Source organism: Bidens hawaiensis, unplaced genomic scaffold (genome assembly GCF_021521415.1).
Source record: "Bidens hawaiensis isolate Kalapana, Puna unplaced genomic scaffold, B.hawaiensis_p1.1 tig00039048_1, whole genome shotgun sequence".
NCBI lineage: Eukaryota > Viridiplantae > Streptophyta > Magnoliopsida > Asterales > Asteraceae > Bidens > Bidens hawaiensis.
The window spans coordinates 16,150-43,510 of NW_027496865.1; the positions used below are offsets into that span (position 1 = coordinate 16,150).

The following is a 27,361-nucleotide window of genomic DNA, read 5'->3' on the forward strand; positions in this document are numbered from 1 at the left end:
AATATTAATTTAAACAAGAAATTGAAAAATCTTACATGTGGGCGGTGGTTGTGGACCGGAGGTGACAGGTGACTAGTGTGGTGGTGTGGAGGTTGTCCGCCGGTGGTGTGGACTGTAGAGCTGCGCTACTACTTTAGTTATTTATTTATTTTTTACTCTTGTTGTTGTAAATGGATAAGATGGATAGGTGAAGTGGTGAACTGTGGTTTGGTTGGATTGGGTCAATGTGTTTTTTTGTTTGGGCTTTGGCTTTTGATTGAGTTTAAAACATAGATTGGTTGGGCTTAAAATCTTAACGGTATCGTTAATTTTTTTCCAGTGGTAACAAAACACGAAAACCGACCAAATTTTTTTTTACACTACCGGTGAAAAGTTGAACAGTAGTAGAGGCTACCCCTCCCCACAATGTATGTCCGCCCCTGATATCAAGAGGTTAGATAAGGTGAAAGTCCCTCATAAGTAGCGATGATTTAAGTCCAACTGTGACAAGTGTGGTGTAATTAGGAGTAGATTAGTCTGTCGTTAAAAAAAACACTAAAAAGCAAAATGGGACCAAGAGGTTTATGGATCACGAAAAAAGAGTTAAGAGGTTCTTCAACACGGAAGTCAAAATCTGACGTGGAGCGAAGGTGGAGGAGTGAGAGAGGCGAAAAGGGAAAAAGAGGGTTAAATGTGTTTGAAACTAAAAAACAGGAGCAAATTAATTATAGCTAATTTAAAAAGATAGGTTAGTGTATTTATATAAACTAGACGGGTGCCCGCGCGATGCAGCGGGAAACACATACATTTGTAATTATGTAACAAGTTTATGGATGTTCGTTGTTCGATTTGAAACCAAAAAACGTTCAAACCGGTCATTAGTTTGATTTTACCATTGATTTTTTTCATTAACTTTTGGCCGGTCGTTTTCAATTTTCAAAGGTTTGTTTCGGTTTTCGATGACAAAAACCGGTTACTAACGGTTTGACCCACGGTTTAGTTTAAAATCCATTAAAACCAAACAGCAAACGTCCTTACGTAAAATGATATTTTTTAAATGAAAAAACTATAACAATACGATACTCAAATTAAAGAAAAAAACATGCTCGTTTTTATGGTATAATTTCTTTAAAAAAATATTACACATGAAAAAGTTATTAATATTTAAAAATAATGAGGGGGTTGAGTTAAAAATGAAAATAAAAATCATATAAGAGTGAAAGATCAAGGATCATAGTTGTAACTATTTGTAAAATTTACAAAAGTTAAGCAAAGTGAAAGGGTCAATGTTGTAATTATTTAATAACCTCTTTTAGTTGTTGACAAGTTTGCTCTTATTCTAAATGCATTAAAGGTTGTACCATATGTTAACTGATTTGTGAATCCTTTAAAATCAAGGTGTCTTAATTTGCCCTTGTTTGATGTATTATATATAACTAGACGGGTGCCCGCGCGATGCAGCGGGAGTTTGAACCTGTTAATCAGTATAAATATAAGTGTTTGTGGTTCGATTAAAACCTCGAAATCGTTTAAATCGGTCATTGGTTTGACTTCTTTTTTCTTTTTCTTTTTTACTTTCGGTTTGTTGGTCGGTTTCAAAATTTTCAAAACGTAGTAAACGGTTGTTTCCCGGTTTATATCGGCAACCGGCCATATGAAACCAGAAAAGACTGTAAATTAACCTAATTGCCATATGATTCAATTTGTAATTTTTGTTGTTGTTATTTCACGTCCTAGATCTTCCATTAATATTTACCATTTATGTGGCTAAAATTATCATTTTTTATTTATGATTATCTCAAGTATCATATTATGTTGGTTTTTAGTTAAAATTGATGGTACATTTAAATTATTAATTATTTTAAACTAAATTTATTATTAAAGTTTAAACTGTGAAACCAAACTGGAACCCGTTAGTAACGATTCGGTTTCAACTTTCAATAGTTGAGTTTGGTTTTGGGGGACAAAAAATCAGTATTAACGGTTGGACTCACAATTTTAACTAAAAAACCATCAAAACCGACACTGAACACCCATACGTAACATATTAATTTATTTAAAATGAAAAAAAATTGCACAATATCATATCCAAATTAAAGAGAATAAAATACTCGTTTTTATGGTGCAATTTGTTTATAAAAATATTAACGTATGAAAAGGCTATAGTCGTTTAAAAATCATGGGTGAGAAGTTAGTTTACAAGTTAAACTAAAAACATGATATGATTAAAGATGAGGGACCAAACTTGTAAGTAGAATGAATTGTGTTTAAAAGACATGTTTATCCTTGCTAATACATGTACCTTATGCTTTAAGTGTTGTAAATTACTTAGAAATGAATGTCTTAATTTGCCCTTATTTGGTGTATTATATATAGTATAGATATAGATATAGATAGTAGCCAAAGCTTCTACAAACAGGAAAACGGCTCAACATGTGAATACGTGTTACAATTATTATAACAAAGGTTTTTTAAATTATACAATAATAAAACTTTTAGTTACCTTTGTAGTTTTGTTGACTATTCCGAAATACTAGTACTTTATATATCCACCCATCCCCAAACCATTTCTTCATAACACTTTCAAACTCGATATTCCAATCATCAAAATCCACGATTTTATTCATTTATTTCTTAATTTATCAACATCTAGCTCGTAATTCAAAATGAGAATCAAGAAATCATCAAAATATTCTTGGTTGAACTGTTTCAAGAACCAAGAACCAGTTCAACCAAAGCCAAAGAAGCCCGATGAACCCTTTTCGCCCGAAGACTTATCGAAGTCATTACCGGGATCGAACCTCTATGTTTTCACCCTAGCAGAGCTTAAACTCATCACAAAGTCTTTTTCATCATGCAACTTCTTGGGTCAAGGCGGGTTTGGACCGGTTCACAAAGGGTTCATAGATGACAAGCTTAGACCTGGTCTCAAGCCACAGCCTGTGGCTGTTAAGCTCCTCAACCTAGAAGGTGCACAGGGTCATAGAGAATGGCTGGTACGTATTATTAATCCAATGCTACATTTGCTTAGTAATTATTATTTTTTTATAATTTAAAATGCTTAAGTATTATTTAAGTGTTAATTAATATTGCATGCATTTGACAGACAGAAGTGATGTTTCTTGGACAATTAAGACATCCACATTTGGTGAAATTGATCGGATACTGCTGTGAAGATGAACATAGGCTGCTGGTTTACGAGTACATGCCACGTGGCAGCTTAGAAAGTCAACTCTTTCAAAGTGAGTTTGACTAGTTCATATATATTTTAATCTAATTTTGTCAGTTTTTACTTTCTAGTACATATTATTTATAAACAGGTTTGATTCGATTTACAGGATTTTCGATCCCTCTTCCATGGTCTACACGAATGAAAATCGCTCTAGGAGCTGCGAAAGGTCTTGCGTTTCTTCACGAGGCAAAAAAGCCTATCATATATAGCGATTTTAAAACTTCCAATATTTTGCTGGACTCTGTAAGCTCATTATGTTCTTAGATGTCTCATTAAAATGTCATTTTATTTTTTTTATTTATGGTAGTAATCGAACATGTTTGTGATGTTTTCAAGGACTACACCGCTAAACTTTCGGATTTTGGTCTGGCAAAGGATGGCCCTGAGGGAGATGATACACACGTTTCGACTCGAGTCATGGGCACACATGGATACACGGCTCCGGAGTATCTCATGACAGGTAACTATTACACGTGTATTTATTTGTTAATTATTATTACTTTTAAGTACACTTTACTTATAATAATGTGGTTTTTTCTTTTACTTTTAGGTCGTCTGACAGCGGCAAGTGATGTTTACAGCTTCGGGGTTGTACTTGTTGAGCTTCTAACAGGCCGGAAATCAATAGACAAAAGTCGTCGAAACCGAGAACATGACCTAGCCGAGTGGGCTAGGCCACTACTGAAGAGTGCTCGGAAACTCAGCCGCATAATGGACCCAAGACTCGAAGGCCAGTACTCAGAAATCGGTGCACAAAAGGCAGCCGAAATAGCTTACCAATGCTTGAGCCATAGGCCAAAGGAAAGACCAACCATGACCACAATTGTCGACACCCTCGAACCATTAACACACTTTAATGCCATGCCATTTGGAACATGTGTGTACACGGCCCCAACCGCCGAGAATCCGAACAAGGAAGCACCCAAAGACATCAACATACACGATCAAAGGCATCATGGAACCAAATCTCCAGTAGTTGATTTCGAAACAGATTTAAATTAGAAACCTTAGTACCATGACAAATTAACCGGAGTAACACTTCTTAAACAAGGAAGTATATCATTTATATATAACATGCACATACATGTGTAACAGACTTATGAGTGTATGTATGACCTTTATAAAATCTAATTTTTATTATATTTTGTTATTATTATTATTATTGCAAAACCATTCAGGTTGTAAGGCTATGTGTAGTGAATTAGCTACAAAATATGACGTTTTGTGACATGTGACGCTCCATAAGCAAATGGTGAGTTTTTGTTTTTGGGGTGTAGTGGTGTGTTTATATATATGCATATATATGCTACACTCAAAAGATTAAAATAATAATTATTGAAACAAGAAATCAGGCGACAAAAACTAGTCGCTCCGCCCCTTGTCGCCCGAATTATCTCCAGGGGCAGTGTTCCGTCCTTTTGTCACCCATTATCGCCTGGTTTTGTAGCCCACTCAATAAGTGGCTTGACTGGACCTAGAGATGAGAATAAAACCGGTTAACCAAACTGACTCGAAAAACGAACCGAAACTAAACCGGGTTGGAACCGATTATCTAGAAACCGGTTTGGAACCGATTGAAACCGTAGTTTGGAACCGGTTTGTAAGTCGCTCTACCGAAATTGGTTTCAAACCGGTTAATTGAACCAAAACCAGCCAAAATCGGTTAAAACGGGCAAAACCGGTCAAAACGATTGTAAATTGATCAAGAAACCGGTTTCAATCAAAACAAAACTGATCACAAATTAGTTTTAACTTTTATTAACCAAACTAAACTGATTTCAACCCGAACCTATATAAAGTTTAAAACCATGTGCAGCTCTATTTGGACCAAAAGAAAGGTTGGTGACATTCACTTTACTAAAAAAAAAAGGTCACAGATAAAGTAACTGTAAAAAAGGAGGTAACAACACGTGGCATTACCCGGACACTAGTATAACCGTAAATATAGTACCAACTAACTATAATTTAAAAATCTGGCTCGTAACCAAAAAACACACGTACAATAATAATTTGACGATTGACAATCGACCGTAGGATTCCCGTCACTTTCTCCGGCCAAATCACCCCATAATCACCACCCAACACCCACCCACACAACACAATTCACCACCATAGCTCCGCCACCACCTCCGCCCTGAAACCCTCGTTGACCCTAGTCAACAACAACAATGTACCACCCCGACGACTTCACCACCGGCCTCCAAGACGGCCTACGCCTCGCCAAGCGCATATACTACGGAAACGACCGCTCCGTGGCCGCCCCTAAACCGATCACACCCATGGAGAAGGCCACGCGGTCGCTTTACCCGACCTCTCCCATGGTCTACGCGGTTATTTACGACCCCGCAATTGTAGATAACCCCGATATGCCAAGTTATCAGCCGCATGTCCACGGACGGTGTGATCCGCCTGCCTTGATCCCGCTCCAGATGAATGGGATCTCGTTCGAGATTGATTGTTGTTTGGACACCGCGTTTGTCACCATGAGCGGGTCGTGGCGTGTGCATTGTGTCACGGGGAATGCTTGTTGTGGTTGTCGGGTTGCGGTTCCTATGGGTGAAGAGGTATTCAAAGATAATTGGCAACGGAATTTAATGAACACGAAAAGATAAAGATAATTTGTTGAATTATGAAAACCTGTAAGGTGTAATGTATTATTAATCAGATAAATATACAGGTGTACATTACAGATAAATATAAGGAAACATAATCAAATACAGTCTTTTAACTATGGTAAATGTATAACTATTAAACTAAGAGTTTTGAACTTAGTTTATGTATCATTTGCTAACAGGGTTCAATTCTAGGTGCGGAGGTTGAAGTAGCAAGAAAAACATATTCAACCGAACTAGCTCCGGTTCCAGTGGATGTCAATGGGGAGAACGGAAGCGAAAGCTTACTCGAAGCTGAAGATGGAGGTCTTCTGAAACCACATATATTTACTTTGACTGTTCCACAGGTTAACACATGTATAAACAAACTATCAAACAAAAATCTTATAGTTTCCCTTTGTATTTGTATAATTGGTTAGGATATTATTGAAGTTTCATGATATGTTTTTTGCAGGTTGATGGCGGTTCAATTCTTTCGGTCAAGGTTAGATGGTCACAAAAGGTTGTTTATAAGAATGATGAGTTCATATTGAATGTGCCTTACAGCTTCCCGGAGTACGTTACTCCTGCTTCGAAGAAACTCCCCAAATTTGAAAAGATACAATTAAATGTTAATTGTGGCGTGAGTGATGCTATCGCGTGTAACACAACTAGTCATCCATTAAAGGTGTGATTTCAATCAATATTTGATTCATTCATCGTTCTTTAATATTATTATTGCTCCAGGAACGAAAAGCAGGACCAGGGAAGTTGAATTTGTTGTATGAAGCACAAGTTATCACGTGGTCGAGTATAGATTTTGTCTTCAAATACCATGTAAGATTATCATAAAAGGTTGTTTGGACTTTTACGGTTGAAGTGATACGGTCATCAATATGTTTCAGGCTTCTATACCCAATCCATTTGGCAGGGTACTTTTGAAGCCTCCATCAACACAAAGTAGCGATCAAAGCGAAATATTTTCCTTATATCTTTTTGCAGGACCTGATAAGAGACGAAAGGTTGGTTTCAAAATCTGTTGATTTGATTGTATTTGAATGTTAATATTTGCAATGTATTTGATAGGTGTTCAGGAAAGAAGTTGTTTTTGTGGTTGACATAAGTGAAAGCATGAAAGGCAACACAATTGAGGTTACAAAGAATGCACTGATTGCAGCACTCACAAAGTTAGATCAAGACGATTCTTTTAGTATAATGGCATTTAACGATCAGACTCACTTATATTCATTGACTTTGGAGTTGGCGACTCATGAATCACTCAAAAAAGCAAACGAGTGGATTAACACACAGTTCATTGCCAGTGGTGGTACAAACATGTCGCTTGCTTTAGATCAGGTTATTTTTTGTTACTAAAGTTTATTTATTCGTATGTTCAACATGTTTGATTTTAAATATCAGTTTTGTTCACTGTGATCTTTATGATTTTCAGGCCCTAGAGATGCTCTCGCTCTCGGGGACCAACAACTCAATTCCTATGGTTTTCTTTATAACTGATGGGGCTGTCGAAAATGAAAGACAGATCTGTGAAGTTATGCAGAAACAACAAAACATCAAAGGGTCAGATCAGTTTCCGCGTATTCACACTTTTGGTGTAGGTAAATCTTATGATTCATGGAAGCACAAATTATATAGATTTTTCATATTTATAATCACTGTTAGCCCTGCTTGCGGTGCGCACATATGATGTATATATGTGTGAACCCTCGGGTGGGCAAAAGTGAAATTGCACTAATTTTGACGTTATTTTACTAATCTCGTGAAAATAACGTTAAAAGTGACGGACGGTTAATCAGGCATCATGTAGTGGCGTTGATAGCTGAAAGATAAGGGTACATGCACCGATCAGCCGGTGTCCCGATGATTGAGTGCCATGTGCCTTATGTCCAAGGCTTGATGCAAAACTACTATCGAGCCGGGGGTCTCACCGGAAACAGCCTCTCTATCCCTATGGGGTAGAGGTAAGGCTGCCTACATCTTACCCTCCTCAGACCCTACCATAGCTTTGCTATTGGTGGGATATACTGAGTACGATGATGATGATGATATTTATAATCACTGTAAGATCTCATTATCTTATCTTGCCATCTTGTTTAAATTGCAGGTTCATTCTGTAATCATTACTTCTTGCGAATGCTTGCTATGATGAGCAAGGGTCATTATGATGCCTCTTATGACGCGGGTAATTCATTTTTTCACATAAGTTTTTCGTTAAAGAAAGTGTCTGATTATTGTTAGGTGTGTTTCATCAGATTCGATTGAAACTCAAATGCAAATATGGGTATCTAAAGCTACTTCTTCGATAATGACCAACATTGTAATCGATTGTCCGAGTGATCTGGAAGTATGTTCATGCACCTCTTTTTTTCTGGTTTGAGGTTACATTTCATCATTTTCACTCACATCATTTTTCACAGATTTATCCTTCAACCATTCCAGATCTTTGTTATGATAGACCATTGATCATATCAGGGAGATACAAGGGCAATTTTCCTGACAAACTGGAAGCTAAAGGCACCCTTGCTGATATGAGCAATTTCATTATTGACATAGAAGTACAACACACACAAGACATACCTCTTGAAAAGGTATCAACTTTCATGCTTAAAATTTATGATAACAAGAAAATTATAGAAGCCAAGTTAACTTTTATTGTTATTATTATGATCAATCAGGTTCTTGCAAAGAAACAGATTGAAGCATACACCACACAGGCATGGCTATCACAAGATAAAAGCCTTGAGGATAAGGTCAACAACATAAAGCAACTTTTGGACTCTAAATTGAATATTTTTCAATGAATTACGATTTTCAAGATTTAATGCTTTGTGGGCAGGTAACAAAGATCAGCCTGCAAACTGGTACTGTGTCTGAATATACACAAATGATCTTGTTAAAGACAGAACCACAAGTTAAACCTTCCAAAACTGGAAAAAAGCAGGTAACTTTTGTTCATTTGTTCATATTCTAAGAGCGAAAATTATATTGTATAATTGCCTGTAGGGAAAAAAGGAGCCTGATCAAGAAATTCTGAAAACCGAAAGAATTAACGTGTTGCGTCAATTAGGGCTAGGGTTTGGTGACATGGTTGCAACATTTGAAAACATCCCACCAGGTTTTGGACCGAGGCCACCGAGCCAAACAGACAAGTTTGTTAAAGGGGCTGGTAACTGCTGTGTAGATTTGTTAAGCAAATGCTGTTGTATGTGCTGCATTCAAGCTTGTTCCAAAATCAACAATGGTTGTTCGGTTGTGTTGACCCAAATATGTGGTGTGCTGACCTGTACCGCCTGCTGTGAATGAAACTTGAGGCTAAAATATGGCGTGCTATGGTGAAAAAGCAGGATCGTGTATGCGAATTTGTATAAAGAATACAGGATAGCATGTACGAAAACAGTGGGACTCGAGTACCCGATCCGTATTCTAAATAATGAAACATATGGAATAAGGAATCGATTGGCATGTAAAAGGAAATAATATACAGTTAAAACTGTTTCTTATTCATGTTTATATTCCTCAACACTTACTTCAGAAGTTTTTACAGTTCTGTTTCTAGAAACTTCTTTGTTTTCCTCGACTCTTACTTCGAGTGTTTCTTTATCGTCATCAGTTGACCCGTCAGACACGACTCTTGTAACATCTTTTTCATATTCATCAACTTCAACTTTAACTTCTGATTTGTTATCATCGCCACCAACCCCGCCAGACACGACTCTTGTAACATCCTTTTCATATTCATCAACTTCAACTTCTGATTTGTTATCATCCTCACCAACCCCATCAGACACGACTCTTGTAACATCTTTTTCATATTCATCAACCTCAACTTCTGATTTATTATCATCGTCACCAACTGATAAATGATGGATTGTTTCTTGAATCTTTGTCATACCTTTGCCTACAGGTTCGATTGCTTGATTTATGGTCAGTTTAACATCATCAACAACCTACAAACACCAATAGATATATATGTAAGGATTTTATTTAGTAAACTTGGTTTGGTTTTCACGATACACGAGACTTACATGCTGACCACCTTCAATAACTATTTCCTGCACACTTTCTGCCAAACTTGTTCCCGGAGCCTCGACTTTTGTTTCTGTTTTTTCAACAATAGCTGGTTTTTCTTCATCACCTTCATCTACTTTCACAACTTCTTTGATTGTTTTGGTGGATATGTTTCCATACTCGGATATAGGCAAATAATGGTACGGTTTTGCTGAGAACACAAAAACATGAGCAGCAGCTGCAATCGCCATCTGTTGGGTATAACAATGCTTAAATAGTTAAACTATCGAACAATTTTATTAATAAGTTTAAGATAGTAGCAAAGAAACTAACTTCAATACAGATCAAAAAGTCCTGTAACTCGGTTTCAAAGTGTCCCCGGTTTGGTAGAACTTCATAGTAACATAGTAATGCAATGCCAACGCCTTGCCACCATGTCGCAAAAACAATGGCTTTGAAACTGATAAATTTTGCAAGGGGTCTTATTGGTTGAAGTTTTTCATGAGTCACATGGTAGAATTTCACCAGGCAGTATAATGCCCACATCTGGCTGAAGTTTATTACAACAGCAATATACGGGTACCTGCAGTCAGGCCAGTATTATATTTTTGAAAACTAATTGAAATTTTAGTTATGAAAAATGGTCAGATACCTACCCGTAATACCATTTGAACTCGCCATTACCATATGCTCCCAAAAGCTCCAATACCATTGCCAAAAACGAAGTGAACGTCTTTAAAATCATCTAAAATACACAGTAAAAAAACAAATATTACAATGTATCAAATATTATAAGGTATCGGTTATGATGGGGCACACTCAATACATAACTAATTTTAAGTACATGACTATGAGAACCGCATGAACACTACATAGCCGCCTTATGTATCACAGTTAAAACAGCAAAATCAACAGGTATAGGTATTTATGCAGATCTCTAGTTATGTATTATGATACATATGTGTTTTAGTTAAAGAGGCAGTTTTGTAACTAACATATTGTACGAGTCCAAATTTCTCTATTTGTAACAATCCTTCACCAAGAACATGTGGTTGTCTGAAGAATTTGCATAACGATGTTCGGTTAAAATCCGGTTTCAAATCCTTCCCGTCTAGCAAAGGCTTTTTCAGCAGTGCTTCTTTCTCGTCTTCAAGTAATTCAACAACTTTTCTTTCACCACCTAAGATAATAATATTCCCATCACTAAATAGGTTTAACTAACACGAATATAATTAATTAACATCTCTTCTTACCGAGACACGCAATCAAATAACTTCCAAAGGAATATAGAGCAAATGCTTCATAGCAACTTCTTAATATGTCACAAGCAACCGCAAAGTTCGGTTTCCACAAGGAAAAAATCTAATCAATAAGACAAACCACTATTAATTAAATACTTTGAATTAGTATCATAAAAATCATTTTGGTATAATTGGATTTACTCGTTTATTAAAATGCTAATGCTGGAAGCGTACCGACTCGGTGGCATAGACCGGAACCATAAAGAGAACTGCAACAATCCATTTTTGCTCCTATGGAAACATAACCATCATCATCATCATCATCATCGTACTCTGTATATCTCACTAATAGCAAAGCTATGGTAGGGTCTGAGGAGGGTAAGATGTAGACAGCCTTACCTCTACCCAATGGGGATAGAGAGGCTGCTTCCGGTGAGACCCCGGCTCTAAGGAAACATAACCATAAGTTTTACAAAAACAAAATGCAAATGCAAATGTAAGTTGTAGACTAGTGACACATTATTATGAAACATATATACTAACCTCAGGATTGGTATAAAATTTGAGATGCTGAACAATGGTAACAGATGACAGAATCAAGGCTACAAGGACAAAGCATGCTGCAATAATAATGGCTATTGTGTGGTAATCTCTCTCGATACTCTCGGAATCAAGCTCGTTTATTACGCCCGCTAACATCATTCCATTCATCAAACAAAACTTCTGCAACAAAATTTTAAACTCAATTCCAAATTTCATGATAGAAGTAGAAATATGCCGGTTCCAAGGTCGGTTATAGTGTTCCAAGCTAAGTTATAACATAAATAAATTTAAATGTTAAAAGCCGGAATATAATAAAGGGTGGAAATAGAGGTATAAAATCGGGATAAACACAAACATACAAGGTTCGATTGAGTTTCAGTTAAAATTGTAAAATTGGTTAAAAGTACGTTAACCGTGACCACAAGTTGGTTAGTCAGATTCACTTAACATTAACCGTCAGTTTTATTCGGTTATGATTATTTTATCTTGCTAACGATTCGGTTTTCGTTTTTGCACACCCCAACAAGGCTACAATTAAGTAAGTATATGATTTTATGAGTAGTATAATATAATTTAATCGGCACGGCATACTTGTATGTACTAAAATGGGATGATTAGAAGAAGGCGACAATTATTAATTAGTATAGTTTTGACTTTTGAGTAGTGAATTCAAATGAATAATAAAAAGATATATATAATAGCAACAGAACCGGTGGTATGGTATGGTATGGTATGGTATGGTATTAAAGCGTCAAATAGGAAGCCTTCGGGTTAAGGAATTGAAACCCTAAATTGGGTAGTAATAATAATGTGTGGATTAAGAAGACGAGTCGATGGATATGCATCGAGTGAGGCAGGGACGTGGTTCTTCAGCCTGAACCAGAAATTGGACGTGTCATCCGCATGGGAATTAGAGATCGACACGTTGCCTTATAGTTTGTCGCATAACTAACTTCATATTCTTATGTTTTTCATACTACTTTTTTTTTATTGTGTTGGTAACAAAGTTAAATTAATAATAATTCATAAAACTTATAAATAAATCATAAGCTTATAATATTTATATTGTTTTGCGACTAAAATTAAGTATAACACACTTTTAGGTTCTGTTTGGTACTAGATATAAATGTATAAAAAAATAAAATGGATATGAGAATGAAATTAATTAAGGAATAAAGTGGGTCATTAACATTTTTATGTATGGTCTGACGTATTTTAAAGACGAGGTATTGGGTGTACCTGCTAGGCACGACCCATGGTCAACTCTTGTGGGCAGGAAGAGCTTTTTGTATTGCTTTGAAGGTGAGGCATGGGGAATGGCGTATAGATTGCTTTGATGATATACAATCTTTATCTATTTTTCGCTACTTTTGTCATTTTAAGGTCTGATTGTCTTAAAAATCAAAAGTAAGCGAATTTAAAACTAATTTATCTAGATTTACAAGAAAGCAATCTAAAATGGGTTATAAATGATGTGAAAAATATATTTAAATATATGCACATCAATAGGTTATCGGTTTAGGGGGTGTTTGGCCTAGCTTATATTTTTGTGCTTATGCTTATTTGGTTTTGAAGCTTATGGCTTATTTTGTATATTTTGATAAGCTCTTTTAAAGTGTTTGGATTAGCTTATATTCTACAAGTTGATAAGCTCTTTTTAAGTTTATGTGTTAGCTTTTTTTATTTAGCTTATGTTAGTAAAATGACCAAAAGGGGCATGGTTACATATTATCACATATCTTATATTTTATATATATCTACTTTGTTTATATGAGTTATATCATTATTTTTGGATACACTTATATCAACGAAAACGTAAAACTTCTACAAAAATACATTAATATTCAACAAACATTCATCTTGGTTTGATTAGCTCTCCGGTAATCATATCTCTAACTGCACTCATATATAAATCATCTATTTTACGTTATGTACTTATGTCTTCATCTATTTCATTAATGTCACTTATTGAAGTCTTTCTCTTAGTTGGACGAGAAGAGGAAACATTCAATAAGTAAAAAAACGAAGAGAACAAATTACCCCAATATATGAAAACAGGTTCGTGTACTCCACTTCAAGCAAATTTTTTGAATGCTTGATAATTGATAGATTTGTGTTTGATAAATTGGATACTTTAAGGTAAGAGTTAATGGTTTGAGAAATGGTAGATGGATGATAAGAGTTGATCTTTTCTTCATACGGCTTGAGAATAGCTCTCCATTAATACCTTTACATTTTTGACGAGAAAATGAATACATATTTGCTTCAACGTACTGCATATTTCACAAGAATGGCTAATTTGCTTTGGTTCTTGGTTGGCTCTGCAAGTTTCACGAAAAAATATAGATGGATAGATGGATATATATGGATATTTAATATAGCTGTTGCTTCAATAAATCAAATCTGCATAAGGATATTTAATGTAGTTGTTGCTTTAATAAATCAAATATGCATAAATTGGTTCTTGGTTGGTTTGCAAGTTTCACGAGAAACCAACTTATTAAATAGGGGAAGACATATAGATGGATATTTATTGATATTTAATATAGTTGCTTAAATAAATCAACTCTGCACAAGTTGGTTTTTGGTTCTGCACAACATGTAGACATTAAAGTCCTTATGCATTAATATTAATCCACCAACAATGTGGTGTCAAACGTATATTATCTCCACCAACTTATTATATCTTCAACAAGTCTTTATGCATTAATATTGGTTCTGCATTAATATCTCCAACAAGTCTTTATGCATTAATATTAATCCACCAACAAGTCTTTATGCATTAATATTGGTTCTGCAAGTTTAAGTCTTTGTGTATGATAAATTTATATCTCCACCAACATATCATTTGCTTCTTACTAATTACAATTTGTCTCTTATTGTTATTGATTATTAATTACAATTTGCTTCTTACTAATTACAATTTGTCTCTTATTGATTATACATCTTAATAAATCTTGCTTCAATAATCCACCATCATTTGAGGGGCAAATGAGTAAAAAACAACCATCTTCAAATAAGCTTATACAAATAAGCTAAAAAACCATCTCTAAATAAGCTTATTTACATTAACCAATATAAGCTAATAGACGTAAGCTTAAAAAGGTAAACCAAACACTAAATTAAGCTTATTTTGTAAAAAAATCTATAAGCTTGATAAAAAAAAGCTAGGCCAAACATCCCCTTAATAATATTGAATATAGCTCTGCATTTGTGCTATAAGTTAATTTAATTAGTGTAAAATATATGTTTCCGTTTTACTAAGCACGTGCTAGACTAGCAATTACAAATGGTAGCGTGCCCTAACCCGTTTAGAATGGTGAACCCGGAAACGACCCACCTCCTACGCCTCTTCTCTCTCAATTGAACTGTTGATCAAAGGTTCGCCCTTGCCCTAATTTCATTTTATTTGATTGATTTCAGTCGACTATTCTTTGTAAAGAGTTCAATCTGAGCTTCTTCTTTCATTTTACTATTCACCACTTGTGCCTTTTGTTAAATATTTTACCCCTTTAATTGTTTTATTGAATGTTGATACTTCTTGTTTCCATTGATTATATGTAAGAGCAAAATTACATGTCATTTGTAATGCCATCTTTTCTATGTAATTATTACTCATTCATTCATTCTTCTCTTGACTCCAACTATTGAAAGAATTTTGAATCATAGCTTACAATTGAAAGAATATGGATTTTCTGAAAAAAGTTAGTATGAAATGGCATGTTGTAAGTTTTTTAACTGCAAATAGATAAGACATAACATTTGGTAGTTAAATTTGCAAAAAATGATATATTAAATAAAAGAAAAGAGCCATATTATATTGGCAAATAGAGATAGAGAAAGAGAACGAGATGTATGATGTTTTTTGAAAATAAGTAAAATTTAGAGAAACTGATATTTTTTTTTAGTTAAATTATTATAGAGATGGAGATAGAGAAGCTACTACTGTCTAGGTTTCAAATTATTATATCAAGTGTCGATTCTGATCCTCTCAACCTTTCGGGTTCTATAATTTAACCCTTTCTGTGAATGTATTAAGTGCATACTCCATCCACTATTGATTTTTAATGTCCATATATTGAAAAGTTTTTGTTCTGTTTTCCAATTAAACTTTGAAAACAGTTCAATGCAATCAAATAGCCTCAAGACACTCATATATCATATCAGGCAACTTGTTAAAACCATGAACATTATTCAGCAGTTGGATACTGGTTGATGTTTCTGTTCACAGATGCATTATTATCTAATGTTTATCCTAATAATGGATTTCTTGGTTATCAGGTGACGTTATATACACGCGCAGAAAGACCTGATAACTTTTACACACAATGGACATCAGTCCTTTTAGACTTGACATAGATGATCTCATTAATGAGTTTGCACAGGTTCTCTCGTACACATTCAATTTAATTACGCCTCTTTTGTTCCGTAACTTTAATTATCTTCAGTTTATGAAATTGTTTTCGTTTAAATGTTATCATTCAGGGTAACATGACTTTGTTGGATGATATGAAGAGGCTATGGCTTTCCAGGAAGTTCTCGTGCATCTTTGAAGCAAAACCTACCTCAAAGTTCGGGATTTTTATGCAATCTTTGTATGCCCATTGCATAGGTATCGTATGCCCCTCAAATTTTGAATTTAGTTTAGTTTCATATAATTTTTATAATGAATAATATTGTATATTTTTTGAAGGTTACATGGCGTCTACGGCTTCTATATCACAAAGGCTTGGGGGTCTTTATTGTCTTTACTGTCTACACGAAACACAACCGTTTAAACCGCCCTTTAAAATTTATTTGTGTCTACGTATGTTATCACTTCCTCTTTAAGTTTGTTGCTTAAAAAAAAAAGAAATATACTGAAACTATATAATTTGGCAGGGGAAATGAAGAGGCTGAAGGAACTGGTTATTGATGCAAAGAATGAAAATATATCAGTTGTACCTGTTTTAGTAAATAGTATGGTAGAAAGGAATTTGTTCCTCTTTGGGGCTATTGATTTGAAGGAAGATTCTGTTGATGACAGAGTGAATGAACTAAAGTGTATGCAGAATGCGCGTATTGAACATGCAAATAAAAGGTAAGTCTTTAATTCAGTTTTTTACAGTTAACTTGTTTCTTCACATATGCAGCCACTAATGTTTTGATATGAGAAGCTATTAACTGCGTTTTTGTTTTTTGGAACAGGTTATTTGCAGACACACAGATTGAACGGTACATTCACATGGACATGGTGAGTATACATCAATATTATTATATACAGTATATTCTAGAGTCTAGGCGTACTTGAATGTATATTTTTCAAGTGATTTATGTGATTTTAAGAGTCAATCAGATTATTAGATTAAAAAGAAATTAGAAAATCGGAATTGGTTTTGTCAAACACTGCAGAGTTGACTGTTTTGCTGCATATTTAATTATTTATACTGTGCTTGTGATTCAGGGAAAAGAACTGGAAGTAGAATCACTCAAGAAATTGTCAAGAGATTATTCTATGGCTAAAGAGCAAGCTATCAAAGGTTTTCTTTTCTTTCTCATGCTGATATAATCTTGAGCATCTTAATTTAATGAACAATCTCACGTCTCGTAGCATTAAAAGGTGATAATTTGATACGAGAACATAGACATTTTCAGTAGAAAGATCCAGTAACAAAAGTTCTAGCAGTTTTTGAAACTAAAAGGTCACAAGTTTGACCTTTAAAGTCAAAAACACAAATCTTTTGAACGGAGTTTTATTTTCTCTCGAGTCTTTTGGTTTCTTTCATTTTAAAAAGGCTGAAAGCGTTTTCATCTTTTGAAGAAATATCCGTAACCATGTGGTCACATGTTGTCAGATTTTGAATCTTAAAAGTCACATGTTTGACCTCAAAAGTCAAATATTAGATTTCTATAAGGTTTATTACTTTCACGGTGTTTTTTACCAGGTTTTATGTTAACTAATAAAGAAACCTAATCTTGATAAAGACTGATTACTAATGTCAAAATTACAGATTTGACAACTGTCAAATGTTAAGTCCTTCTTGGAAGTGTTTCTAATTTCTTTTTATGTTTACATTCTAAAGGAGCTGAAAAGGTGATAGATACAAAAGATGTAAACCACATTGCAAAAGACAATGCGTTAATCGGAGATGTAGTCGAGAAAACAACCGAAGACTGGAATACGCAGAAAGAATTATTTTATCAAAAAACAGGACTCAACCCATTGGAAAACCAAGACACTGAGCAAGACGGGAACTTTAATGCAACCGAGGAAGATAATGATGACGATTTCGGTGATGAACTAGAACACTTACTATCTTTCCCAGAATCTGTTACAGACCAGCAGACCACCGTAGCTGAGTCAACGGATACTGATAGCGGGCCCTCGAAGAAGCGGCCCAGAAGAGAAACAAAGAGGCCAGCCCGGCTAGATGAGTAAGCCAAGCTCAAGTCAGAAAGTAAACATGCCAGCAGGTTTGTAGAGTTAATTGGTTAGAAATGCTTACACTAGAGTAACTTAATGATTTTTATCTTCTAATATTTTACAGTTACTCATGATGCTTATCATAGTTTTTATATATTTGCATCTAGGGTGAGAAAACTGATTAATCGATACAGGAAAAACCAACAGAACTGAAATCGAAAAGGTGACAAAACTGAACGGAACTATAAAATTGAATTGGATCTAACTTGTTTTAAATTTTTGTTATTGGATTGATTGCCTAATTTCATAACTTTTGGCTGAAAGTTACATTCCCAAACGCATTTGTTGATAGTTGACAAAAGATTGCCCAGATGTTTTGGGCACAAATTCATTACCTTAGGCTAGCTTTTTTTGCCCAAACATTTCAAGCTCGATTGTAAAACCGAAAACTTTGGTTTTGATTTGGTTTGAGCCTAAAACCGACACAAATTGACCCATGCACACAGTTCTGAAAGATACCGATTTTCATATTTTATTCGCTATCGTATTTGCATAATATGTTACAAAAAAGGAAAAGAAAATTCTACACATGATTGTGGTCTAAAGCTTGAAACTAGTAACGCATTTCAGTCAGAAGGTGTAATTATCTTTATGAGGGATTCTAGAGCAGGAAACCGAGAAATGAGTTGAGAACGATTAGCCAACACAAAGTCATCAGACTCGAAAGCAGGTGCAACTGCTGTTCCTACCAAAGAAAAGTGTTTTTCTGCATCCCTTGGTGCCTTTTTCACAACTCGGTTGTCGGCTAATATGTCATAGTCTCTTGTCGGGAAAGCACCAAACCACACGTCTGGTGGGACTGTATACTGAACTCGTTGGCCTTCTAGGATATCTTGTCCCATGTATGTGAATTTGACACTCCCATCTTTATCATTGATTTCTAGCATATGTTGAAGAAGGTAGTATAACTATTAAGAAAATATTACTACATACATACGTAAGTATTAATTAGTTAGTTTATTATGTACCGTAATAGGTTCGCCTAAATAGAAATGCCATGTTTCTGCACTTGGAATACGGTGGAGGTTTGAGACATTCCCGGATGGAAGAAAGAAGTATATGGCCGTACTAATAGGACGATCAACCTTAACTGTTTCGAGTTTCAAACAAAACGTTTCACCATCAGCCAAGAATAATGTTAATGTCACACTAAATGAGTAAATATAAGTTATTATCAAACTATTATGAAGTATAATGTATTAACTATAGTGAATATAATTTGATAATTTCTTTCTTCTTTGTTAACTATGATGGTTTTAAAACGTCTACACACATTTCGTCATAACAATTATGGATAATGAGCCGATTCAAGAGTCGGAGTCATATATGGTCCCAATTATGGAAAGTGTAAACTCAAAAGGGCTAGAAAACGACCCAACTTAAAACATACATAACTTTCTAGTTTTAGGACCCGTAAGATGTGGTCGAAACCTTTCATACACTTGAACAAAGAGTTTTCTCGACTCACAAACTCGGATTCTTTCATATAGAAATTTAAATCCTTGATTCTAACTCTAAAGACATCCCGAAAATTTCCCGCTTTTATCTTATCCTGTTATTGATCATAAAACATGCGAATCTTGGATTTCATTAATCCCCATCTTTATTTTAGCTGTTTAACATGACTTTTATTTGAATGAATCTCTAAGCTTTAAGTTTTACAACTTGAAGTTATTTTATTTGTTTAGAAAAAATAATCCGATTTTCGATCCTCTAAAACATATGAAACAAGGGGGTTACATTACATCACTTACATCTGGAAGGAAGTTGAGAAGTGGAAAGATTGATTGAAGTGTCTCTAAATGTTTCTGTAAAAAAACCACCTTCTGGATTTGGTGCTAGACTCAACTTGGCAATGATCTCTGATGTAGTCAGCTTGTTATGGTGATCATTGGATTGAATACCATTAATGAAATAAACAACAAGAAACACACAAATCTTGAATGCTACTTCCATTGTTAGAATATAAACAAAAGGAAAGGGTGTACAAATATAAATATTTATGAAATAATCTCAGCCTACTACTTCTATGACTCTGACCCAGTGCATTCATTTTAAAAGGTAAGGTAATTGTCACAAATCACAATGATTCAAAGCAAGAAACATATAAAAATATAATTCTAGAAACAGTCCAGATGAGAAAAACGAATGTTATTATAGTAACTCCGGAACAGTTTTGTATTTTTAACCATGTCTTTTACGCCACAATACGATGGAATATAAACTTTTACTCGCCTATCATTGTTTGCGTCTGATCACAGGACACAAACACATAGTATAACTCGTTTCTGAATAAATTTGTACTTTCCATATATGTTTTACGGTACTAAAGAAGTAAAGGTAAGTCAAACTAAATGCATATGTGAATTATAACTGAACATAAAGTTGCGTGTATCTTTGTAAGTGTTTTGATTGATTTTAAATATTGGTTGTTTAAATAATAATAATAACAGCAAATTACAATAATGGTTCATGTTGGAACATGATGGATGACCCGGATGTCCCGGGTTCGAGTCTTGATTCCGACCGGATTTTCCCAGAGAAAAAAAACCTGTCGGGCCTTCGGGCGGGGTGAGCCAGCTGGGTTTTACCGGGAACGGCCAAGCCAAACTCGGATGCCAACGTGGATCCCGATTATGTCAACATAGTATGGCCCGAGTGGGGTGGTGGGGCTCCTCCTCCTATTGGACCGAGGAGTGTGATATATTTTAACTGCGAAAGTCACCGTTCAAAAAAAAATGTTGATTGGTTATATTATGATACTGTTTCTTCCTCGTTGCTTCTCACGAGTTTGGTCTCTATTTTTATTCTTGTGTTGTTTAAGCTGATAAGTCACTAGTCAATTGGGTTAATACCATATATACATGTGTTGTCCCTAAACTATTTCAACTGTTGCTTTACAAATCATATTCAAAGATTATGTAAGCAACTGCATCTTAATAATCAGCATACTATTTATTGTACTTGTTATTTTTTAAGGTAATAAATATATTTAATGTATTCAATTACAATACTGGTAATCATGTAGGTATCACCTAATCCCTTCGTAGTCCCAAACCCGCAAACTTTTTGAGTTTTTGTAGAACTAATCTCACATTCGTCCAATATCCAAATACCATCCAATGGGATAGGTTATTGGTTTCTCATCCGGTTCTCAAGCTTTTACAATACCTATTTTGATATATATATGTCCATCAAAGGTTTATATATTATCACATATAAAACTTTAGATTACTTCAACTTGTATGAAACGTTTCAGTTTTATAATTTATTTATTTGAAGTTACATATGTTTTAAAAAAAGCTAGTGAGGCATATATGATATTGCTAGATAAGCTGTATACTTTCATATTTATAGCAAATGAAGACAAATGGAGATGGGGCTGTGACGAGTCCCGTTCATTTTCAGTTGCATCTGTGAAAACACTCCTTTATTAAGCGACTCCCCTTCCTTATAAAAGTATAGTGAAATTCTTGTTTCTTAAAAGGGCCGGGTGTTTGTAGCTGTTGCTTTTCGTTGCATCGGTTGTTTGGCAAAATGTTTATTGGTGCGACATCCCTCCTATCTATGCTTTTATCCATGACATCTTTTGAATACATAAGCAGGTTCGAAGTATGGGGCACAAGAGGAAGATTGTCCAATCCTTATTGTGATAGCGTGTTGGTGTAATTAGAAGACACAAAACAACTAGATTTTCTCCAACAAACCGGTAAAGATAGAGAGCATAATTGGGGATAAAGTGTGAAGCAATTTCTGGATAAAAAACAAGTCGAAATATTTGAATGCACAGTGGAAAAAGTTCAAGTCACCAATATTGTAATTTTGGTTTCTGTGTTTATGTTTTTGTTATGAAAGTTGAAGTTAGGGATGAGCTTGGGATGGTATCGGTATTGATTCCAAAAATCCCAAATATCTGGTACTGGTACTGGTATTAAAATGTTAGGTTCGGTACCGGTATTTCGTGCAAAATTCAAGAATACCGGTACCCAATACTCAAAACTTGGTACTGTTTTGATACCGGTTTTGAAAACGCTCATCCCTAGTTGCAATTAATAATTATAACAATAATAATAATAATAATAATAAAATAATTCTAAGGGGGTTGTATTTAAATATAACATCCTTATCTTTAATATTGTGTAACTTTAAAGTAATTCAAAAAAAAAAAAATGACATAACTCTGCATCAAAACGACTCGTATAGCCCCCATATGAGATGTATAATCTCTAAAGGTGTTTGAATAACCTTCCTGTTGTGTGTGTATAACTCAACCTTAAAAATTAACATATGAGTTGGTTATAAAATAGAAACACGTAATTTTAAAGTAAATAATTTTGCTCCATAGTAATCAAACAACTACGAACAACATGAGCGTTTCATAGTAACGACTTTTTAGACACCTATTAAGAATCTAAGCTTTTGAAATATAGTTAAAAAAATAATTTATTTGTTGATGTAGATGTTTTGATTCATGCTAACTCAACTTTTGAAATACAGCCATTATAAAATTATAGTCGTTCAATGTTTTACATGATTGGAGCAAAGTTGAATACCTGGTATGTACAAGTCGTATAGACAAAAAAACAATTATAAATCTCCCCTCTAACATACGGTCTATATGATCCGTATAGACCGGAAAAAAGAAAAGTATAGATCTATAATCTATCACTTTAAACATGAAGTGATGGAGCACATGAGGTGTTTTTTACCTTTTTTATTATACATACAGATCGATAGTCCTTCCCATGTCTTATTATTATTATTATGATGCCGGAAACCCCAACATCCTCTCGATTCAACCTCCGCCGTTGGATCACATCCTACCAAACCCTAATCGCACTCCTCTGGATCCTCCTACTCACATCACTCTTCTTCTGCAACACTAATCTCCTCACCGGAGTTTTCTTTTTCCGGCAACCTCTTCCCGGCCGGACGTATCCTCGTCTCCGGCCGGTCTCATTCAATCTCACCGATTTCGGAGCTGTCGGAGATGGAGTCACCGTCAATACATTGGCTTTTGAGAAGGCTGTGTTTGCCATATCGAAAGTAGGGAAGAATGGCGGCGGTCAACTCAATGTTCCCGCCGGAAAATGGTTGACTGCACCGTTTAATTTGACCAGTCGTATGACTTTGTTTCTTGATCAAGATGCTGTCATACTTGGTGTAAATGTCAGTGCTTTATACTTTACAAAATCTGTTTTTTGTTTTATTTTTTAATTTGCTTAAATTATGTAGCTTTTGGCAAATTAGGGTTTGGGTTAGATGATTATTGGGGATGACTAAATAGCATCAAAGTTAGGGGTCTGCACGGTTCGGTTCGAGCTGGTTTTGGGCTAAAACCGTATAAAAAACTGAAATTTTGGTTTTTGAAATTTTAAAAACGGTTCAGTTTTGGTTTTTTCGGTTTCCGGTGCTTTCCGCTTTTGCCAATTGGGCTTGAAATTGGCAGAAAAAAAAAGTGTCTGAAAACAATGAATTTGGGCTTAAATTGTTAATTAATATTAATTGATTATTGGGCATTTGCTATATATTTTTATCAACCTTTTTTATAAATTACTTGAAATAAAAATTTAAAAAATGAAAATCTGTAAATTCGGTTCAGTTTGGTTTCTTTCGGTTTTTATTGTATGCGAAGCCAAAACCGAACCATAAGTTCAGTTTTTGCAAAAGCATAAAACCAAATCTCGAGTTTTTGTTTCGGTTTGGTTTTTACCATTTTGGAACTGTGTTTTTTACTCTACATGAAAGGAGGCATATTTTGACTAGTAAAGTATTATGCTAATCACATTATATGATCACAAATGAATCTGATAATTAGTTATGAAATCTTTATTTTGTTATAACAGGATGAAAAGTATTGGACTTTAATGCCTCCTTTGCCTTCTTATGGTTATGGTAGAGAACATCATGGACCGCGGTACGGGAGTTTAATTCATGGTCAAAATCTTAGAGACGTTGTGATCACAGGTCAACGCAATTTTGATCATCCTTATTGTATGCTGCATATTGAGCTTATGATATGTACGTTAATCATTTAACAGGTTATAATGGTACTATTGATGGGCAGGGTGAAAGATGGTGGAAAAGGTATCGACAAAAGCTTCTTAACTATACACGAGGCCCGCTTGTGCAGATCATGTATTCAAGTGACATTGTGATATTTAATGTTACTTTAAGAAATCCACCTTTTTGGACACTTCATCCATATGATTGTAAGAATGTAACCATAAGAAATATGACAATTTTGGCTCCCCTTTTTAAAGCTCCTAATACAGATGGTATCGATCCTGGTATGTACGTATTTCGTTTCTCCGTTTATTATTTTTTATATGCTAGAAAGTTTTTGTTTATACAGTGGATGCTATGGTTTAAACAGATTCATGCGAAGATATGGTAATAGAAGACAGCTACATAAGTGTTGGTGATGATGCCATTGCAATAAAAAGTGGTTGGGATCAATATGGTATTGCTTATGGCAAACCATCTAAGAATATTCTTATTCGTAATCTTATGGTTCGTTCTATGGTCAGGTGAGATTTATATGCAGTTTTTTTTTCCATCTTTTTTGGCCTAGACTAATGATAATTGTATGTCATCGTGCTTGTATCAAATTTGCAGACTAGAATGTTTTCTCACTAGGGGGTTATTTGGATGTGTGTTTTGAATATGATTAGTGATACACAAATTAGAATAAGATAATCAAGTGTACTAAAATTGGTGTAGGAAAAAAGTGAATATGGGTTGGATAATTGGATTAAAAGTCTCAAATTAGGATTACCCGTTTACCTCCATATAATCATGTTGCAATTAGTATAACCTGTTTATTTAAACCCTTAAATAATCAAATAAAAGTCTTAACATGGATCCATGTTTGGTCAACTTCAACAGTGCTGGAATATCAATCGGGAGTGAAATGTCTGGTGGGATATCAAACGTGACAGTTGAAAACGTTCTTGTGTGGAACTCAAGACGCGCTGTTAGAATAAAAACAGCTGCAGGCAGGGGTGCATACATCCGAGACATCAAATACAACAATCTTACATTTGAAAACGTGCGGGTGGGAATAATAATCAAAACCGATTACAATGAGCACCCGGATTCAGGGTTTGACCCAAAGGCGTTTCCTGTGATCAGTAACATAAGTTATAACAACATTCACGGTGAAGGTGTGCGTGTGCCAGTTAGAATACATGGCAGTGAAGATATTCCAGTGAGGAATGTTACATTTAAAGATATGTCGGTGGGAACCACGTACAAGAAGAAACATATATTTCAGTGTTCGTATGTTTCAGGACGGGTGATTGGGAGTGTTTTTCCGAAACCATGTGAGAATCTTGATCTTTATGATGAACATGGAACACTTGTGAAAAAATCTGTTTCTGAAGGTGCTTCAGATATAGACTATGATATCTGATCTTGTGTTCTACTTTTTTATTTTTTATATGTAACTTTTCTAGTGTAGGAATGTAGTATATTAGATTTTGTAATGCGTGTTTGTTTATTATACTAACGAAATAGTCTCAAAACCTTATGGTGTGCCTTTTTCTTTTTGATTTTCTATTCTAAATCCGGGCATGTAGTATATTAGTTTCGAATAGTTACGGTAGATTTGTTATCTAAGAAAAAATGGAAGAAAATCTCATGGTAGTCATTTTGTTTATATTATAACTTTTTAGTCATGTGATATAAGGTCACGGGTAAAGTAATCACACATGTGACCCTAAGGTCGTGCATAAAACATCTTGCTCATGTGTTAATATGCGTTGGTATACCATTTTATTCTCACGTATTCACCGTGAACATACGAGGAAACACAGGCCCTGGCTGGGAACACCACGCTCGGATCTAGGGGATTTCTTTTCCACGGGAATCGGTGAGTTTTCTCCCGTTCTTTTTTTGGCCATTTTCCTTTTTTCTGTTTCCACATGAATTAATTCATATCCATAAATCATTTGAAATTTTTTTTTATTTAAAGTGTTCAGAAAATTTTGTATTATTTTTCTATAATTTAAAACATCATCCTTGAATGAGTTCGAAGTTTGGTTGCGTATGATTTGCCAGGTGAATAAAATATTGAAACGAATAGGCGTAACTCTGAATTTAATTAATAATGAAGTGTTGCATTTTAATAAAATAATTTTTTAAAGTTATTGTAGTTTTATTATTATTTTAATTATAATAATAAAAATAAATATGTTTAGTATTTTTGTATTTTCAAAAATGAATCAAAACGGGAAAAACTAGGACAAAATGAGATGACACTTATGTTTGGGGAAAAGTGGGAAAACGGAAAAAACTGATGTGACATGCGGGATAAAATGGGGAAAACGGAAAGACTCCCTCCCCTCTGATGCATGTGAATGAAAAAGAATAGCGTATAAGTGTATAACTTGTTTGTCTCAAACGTAGTATCTAATTAACAAAACTGATGGTAAGGTTAAACTAAAATCTCAAAGTTATCCTAAACGACTCTAGTCATGTCACTCTACTACTTTGATTAAATACACTTGACTATAAGAAGATAACATCTATCAAGTCGATCAACATTTATTATGTTAACTCATGTCAATTTACAATCTTGATTACATACATGTAATGTTGTTTGACGATTGATAAATATTAGGCTTTAAATAACTAACATTCTCAACAATACAAAGCTAAAGCTTGGTTGTAATCCATTTTTGTCCAAAAGAAAAGGAAAAATTCAAGGGAGGGATCGATGGATGGAGGATAAATAATCGGTTTACTAGAAGCGTATACCAACATATTTTGCCAAGGAACACTCATACTAGAGGAATGTTTTGCGCCCTTCCCCCTTTAGTTCTATTACAACCAAGCCATGTATGATGCGAACGTTGTATCATATGTTGACACGTCACATTCATCATTCAGCTGGAAGCAACCAGTAACACTAAGTTACTAGTGAGGGTACTTGAAACCTTTATCACTTGGTTGAGAGTATTCACCTATATAGTTAGGCCAAAGCCCTTCTGGAATTAATTGCTCCTGAAACAGTATATCAAACAGGAACATGTTGATAATTAAGTCTTTCTAAATATATTTAATGTTACCCATGGATTTAAACAAGAACAAAAATTGGAAGACCAGAAGAAGTCCTTTAGGAGAAATATAACTAATAAAGGGGACACCAAAGTCAAAATTAAAAAAATAGAAAAAATGTACCCTTAAAGTTAAAGTTGTTTAATTAAGAAAAACAAGTGGCAACTAATATAAAAGAAAATTTGATAATTTAACTAACACGTTTACTTAGTCTTCAATTAAGTCA

The 27,361-nt window shown here is 34.6% G+C and overlaps 7 protein-coding genes across 7 annotated transcripts; 5 read left to right on the forward strand and 2 right to left on the reverse strand.

Moving 5' to 3' along the window:
• The first annotated feature begins 2,645 nt into the window (after window positions 1–2,645).
• On the forward strand, window positions 2,646–4,245 carry LOC143590914 (EPD1-interacting receptor-like cytoplasmic serine/threonine-protein kinase 5A). Its single transcript, XM_077071261.1, has 5 exons — window positions 2,646–2,975; window positions 3,086–3,221; window positions 3,318–3,454; window positions 3,548–3,671; window positions 3,762–4,245. The coding sequence occupies exons 1-5, from the start codon at window positions 2,646–2,648 to the stop codon at window positions 4,211–4,213; spliced, it is 1,179 nt and encodes a 392-aa protein (XP_076927376.1). The 3' UTR covers window positions 4,214–4,245.
• A 1,134-nt stretch (window positions 4,246–5,379) lies between these two features.
• Window positions 5,380–7,176, forward strand: LOC143590913 (uncharacterized). Its single transcript, XM_077071260.1, has 6 exons — window positions 5,380–5,775; window positions 6,006–6,170; window positions 6,278–6,490; window positions 6,550–6,639; window positions 6,708–6,824; window positions 6,889–7,176. Exons 1-6 carry the CDS (start codon window positions 5,380–5,382, stop codon window positions 7,174–7,176), a joined length of 1,269 nt encoding a protein of 422 aa, XP_076927375.1.
• A 949-nt stretch (window positions 7,177–8,125) lies between these two features.
• LOC143590906 (uncharacterized) lies at window positions 8,126–9,123 on the forward strand. Its single transcript, XM_077071255.1, has 5 exons — window positions 8,126–8,164; window positions 8,238–8,408; window positions 8,496–8,570; window positions 8,657–8,761; window positions 8,824–9,123. Exons 1-5 carry the CDS (start codon window positions 8,126–8,128, stop codon window positions 9,121–9,123), a joined length of 690 nt encoding a protein of 229 aa, XP_076927370.1.
• On the reverse strand, window positions 8,800–11,849 carry LOC143590909 (protein LAZ1 homolog 2-like). The gene is made up of 8 exons (XM_077071257.1): window positions 11,613–11,849; window positions 11,304–11,360; window positions 11,082–11,190; window positions 10,824–11,008; window positions 10,485–10,573; window positions 10,162–10,411; window positions 9,846–10,079; window positions 8,800–9,767 (listed from the first exon to the last, which is right to left on the reverse strand). The coding sequence occupies exons 1-8, from the start codon at window positions 11,826–11,828 to the stop codon at window positions 9,318–9,320; spliced, it is 1,590 nt and encodes a 529-aa protein (XP_076927372.1). The 5' UTR covers window positions 11,829–11,849; the 3' UTR covers window positions 8,800–9,317.
• Window positions 11,850–15,890: 4,041 nt separating this feature from the next.
• LOC143590910 (uncharacterized) lies at window positions 15,891–18,142 on the forward strand. Its single transcript, XM_077071258.1, has 7 exons — window positions 15,891–15,997; window positions 16,098–16,224; window positions 16,306–16,419; window positions 16,494–16,692; window positions 16,800–16,845; window positions 17,056–17,131; window positions 17,675–18,142. Exons 1-7 carry the CDS (start codon window positions 15,941–15,943, stop codon window positions 18,028–18,030), a joined length of 975 nt encoding a protein of 324 aa, XP_076927373.1. The 5' UTR covers window positions 15,891–15,940; the 3' UTR covers window positions 18,031–18,142.
• A 499-nt stretch (window positions 18,143–18,641) lies between these two features.
• Window positions 18,642–20,031, reverse strand: LOC143590907 (uncharacterized). Its single transcript, XM_077071256.1, has 3 exons — window positions 19,830–20,031; window positions 19,044–19,165; window positions 18,642–18,983 (listed from the first exon to the last, which is right to left on the reverse strand). The coding sequence occupies exons 1-3, from the start codon at window positions 20,029–20,031 to the stop codon at window positions 18,642–18,644; spliced, it is 666 nt and encodes a 221-aa protein (XP_076927371.1).
• A 2,760-nt stretch (window positions 20,032–22,791) lies between these two features.
• LOC143590911 (putative polygalacturonase) lies at window positions 22,792–25,559 on the forward strand. Its single transcript, XM_077071259.1, has 5 exons — window positions 22,792–23,244; window positions 23,922–24,042; window positions 24,117–24,365; window positions 24,452–24,605; window positions 24,964–25,559. Exons 1-5 carry the CDS (start codon window positions 22,840–22,842, stop codon window positions 25,487–25,489), a joined length of 1,455 nt encoding a protein of 484 aa, XP_076927374.1. The 5' UTR covers window positions 22,792–22,839; the 3' UTR covers window positions 25,490–25,559.
• Window positions 25,560–27,361: the final 1,802 nt, after the last annotated feature.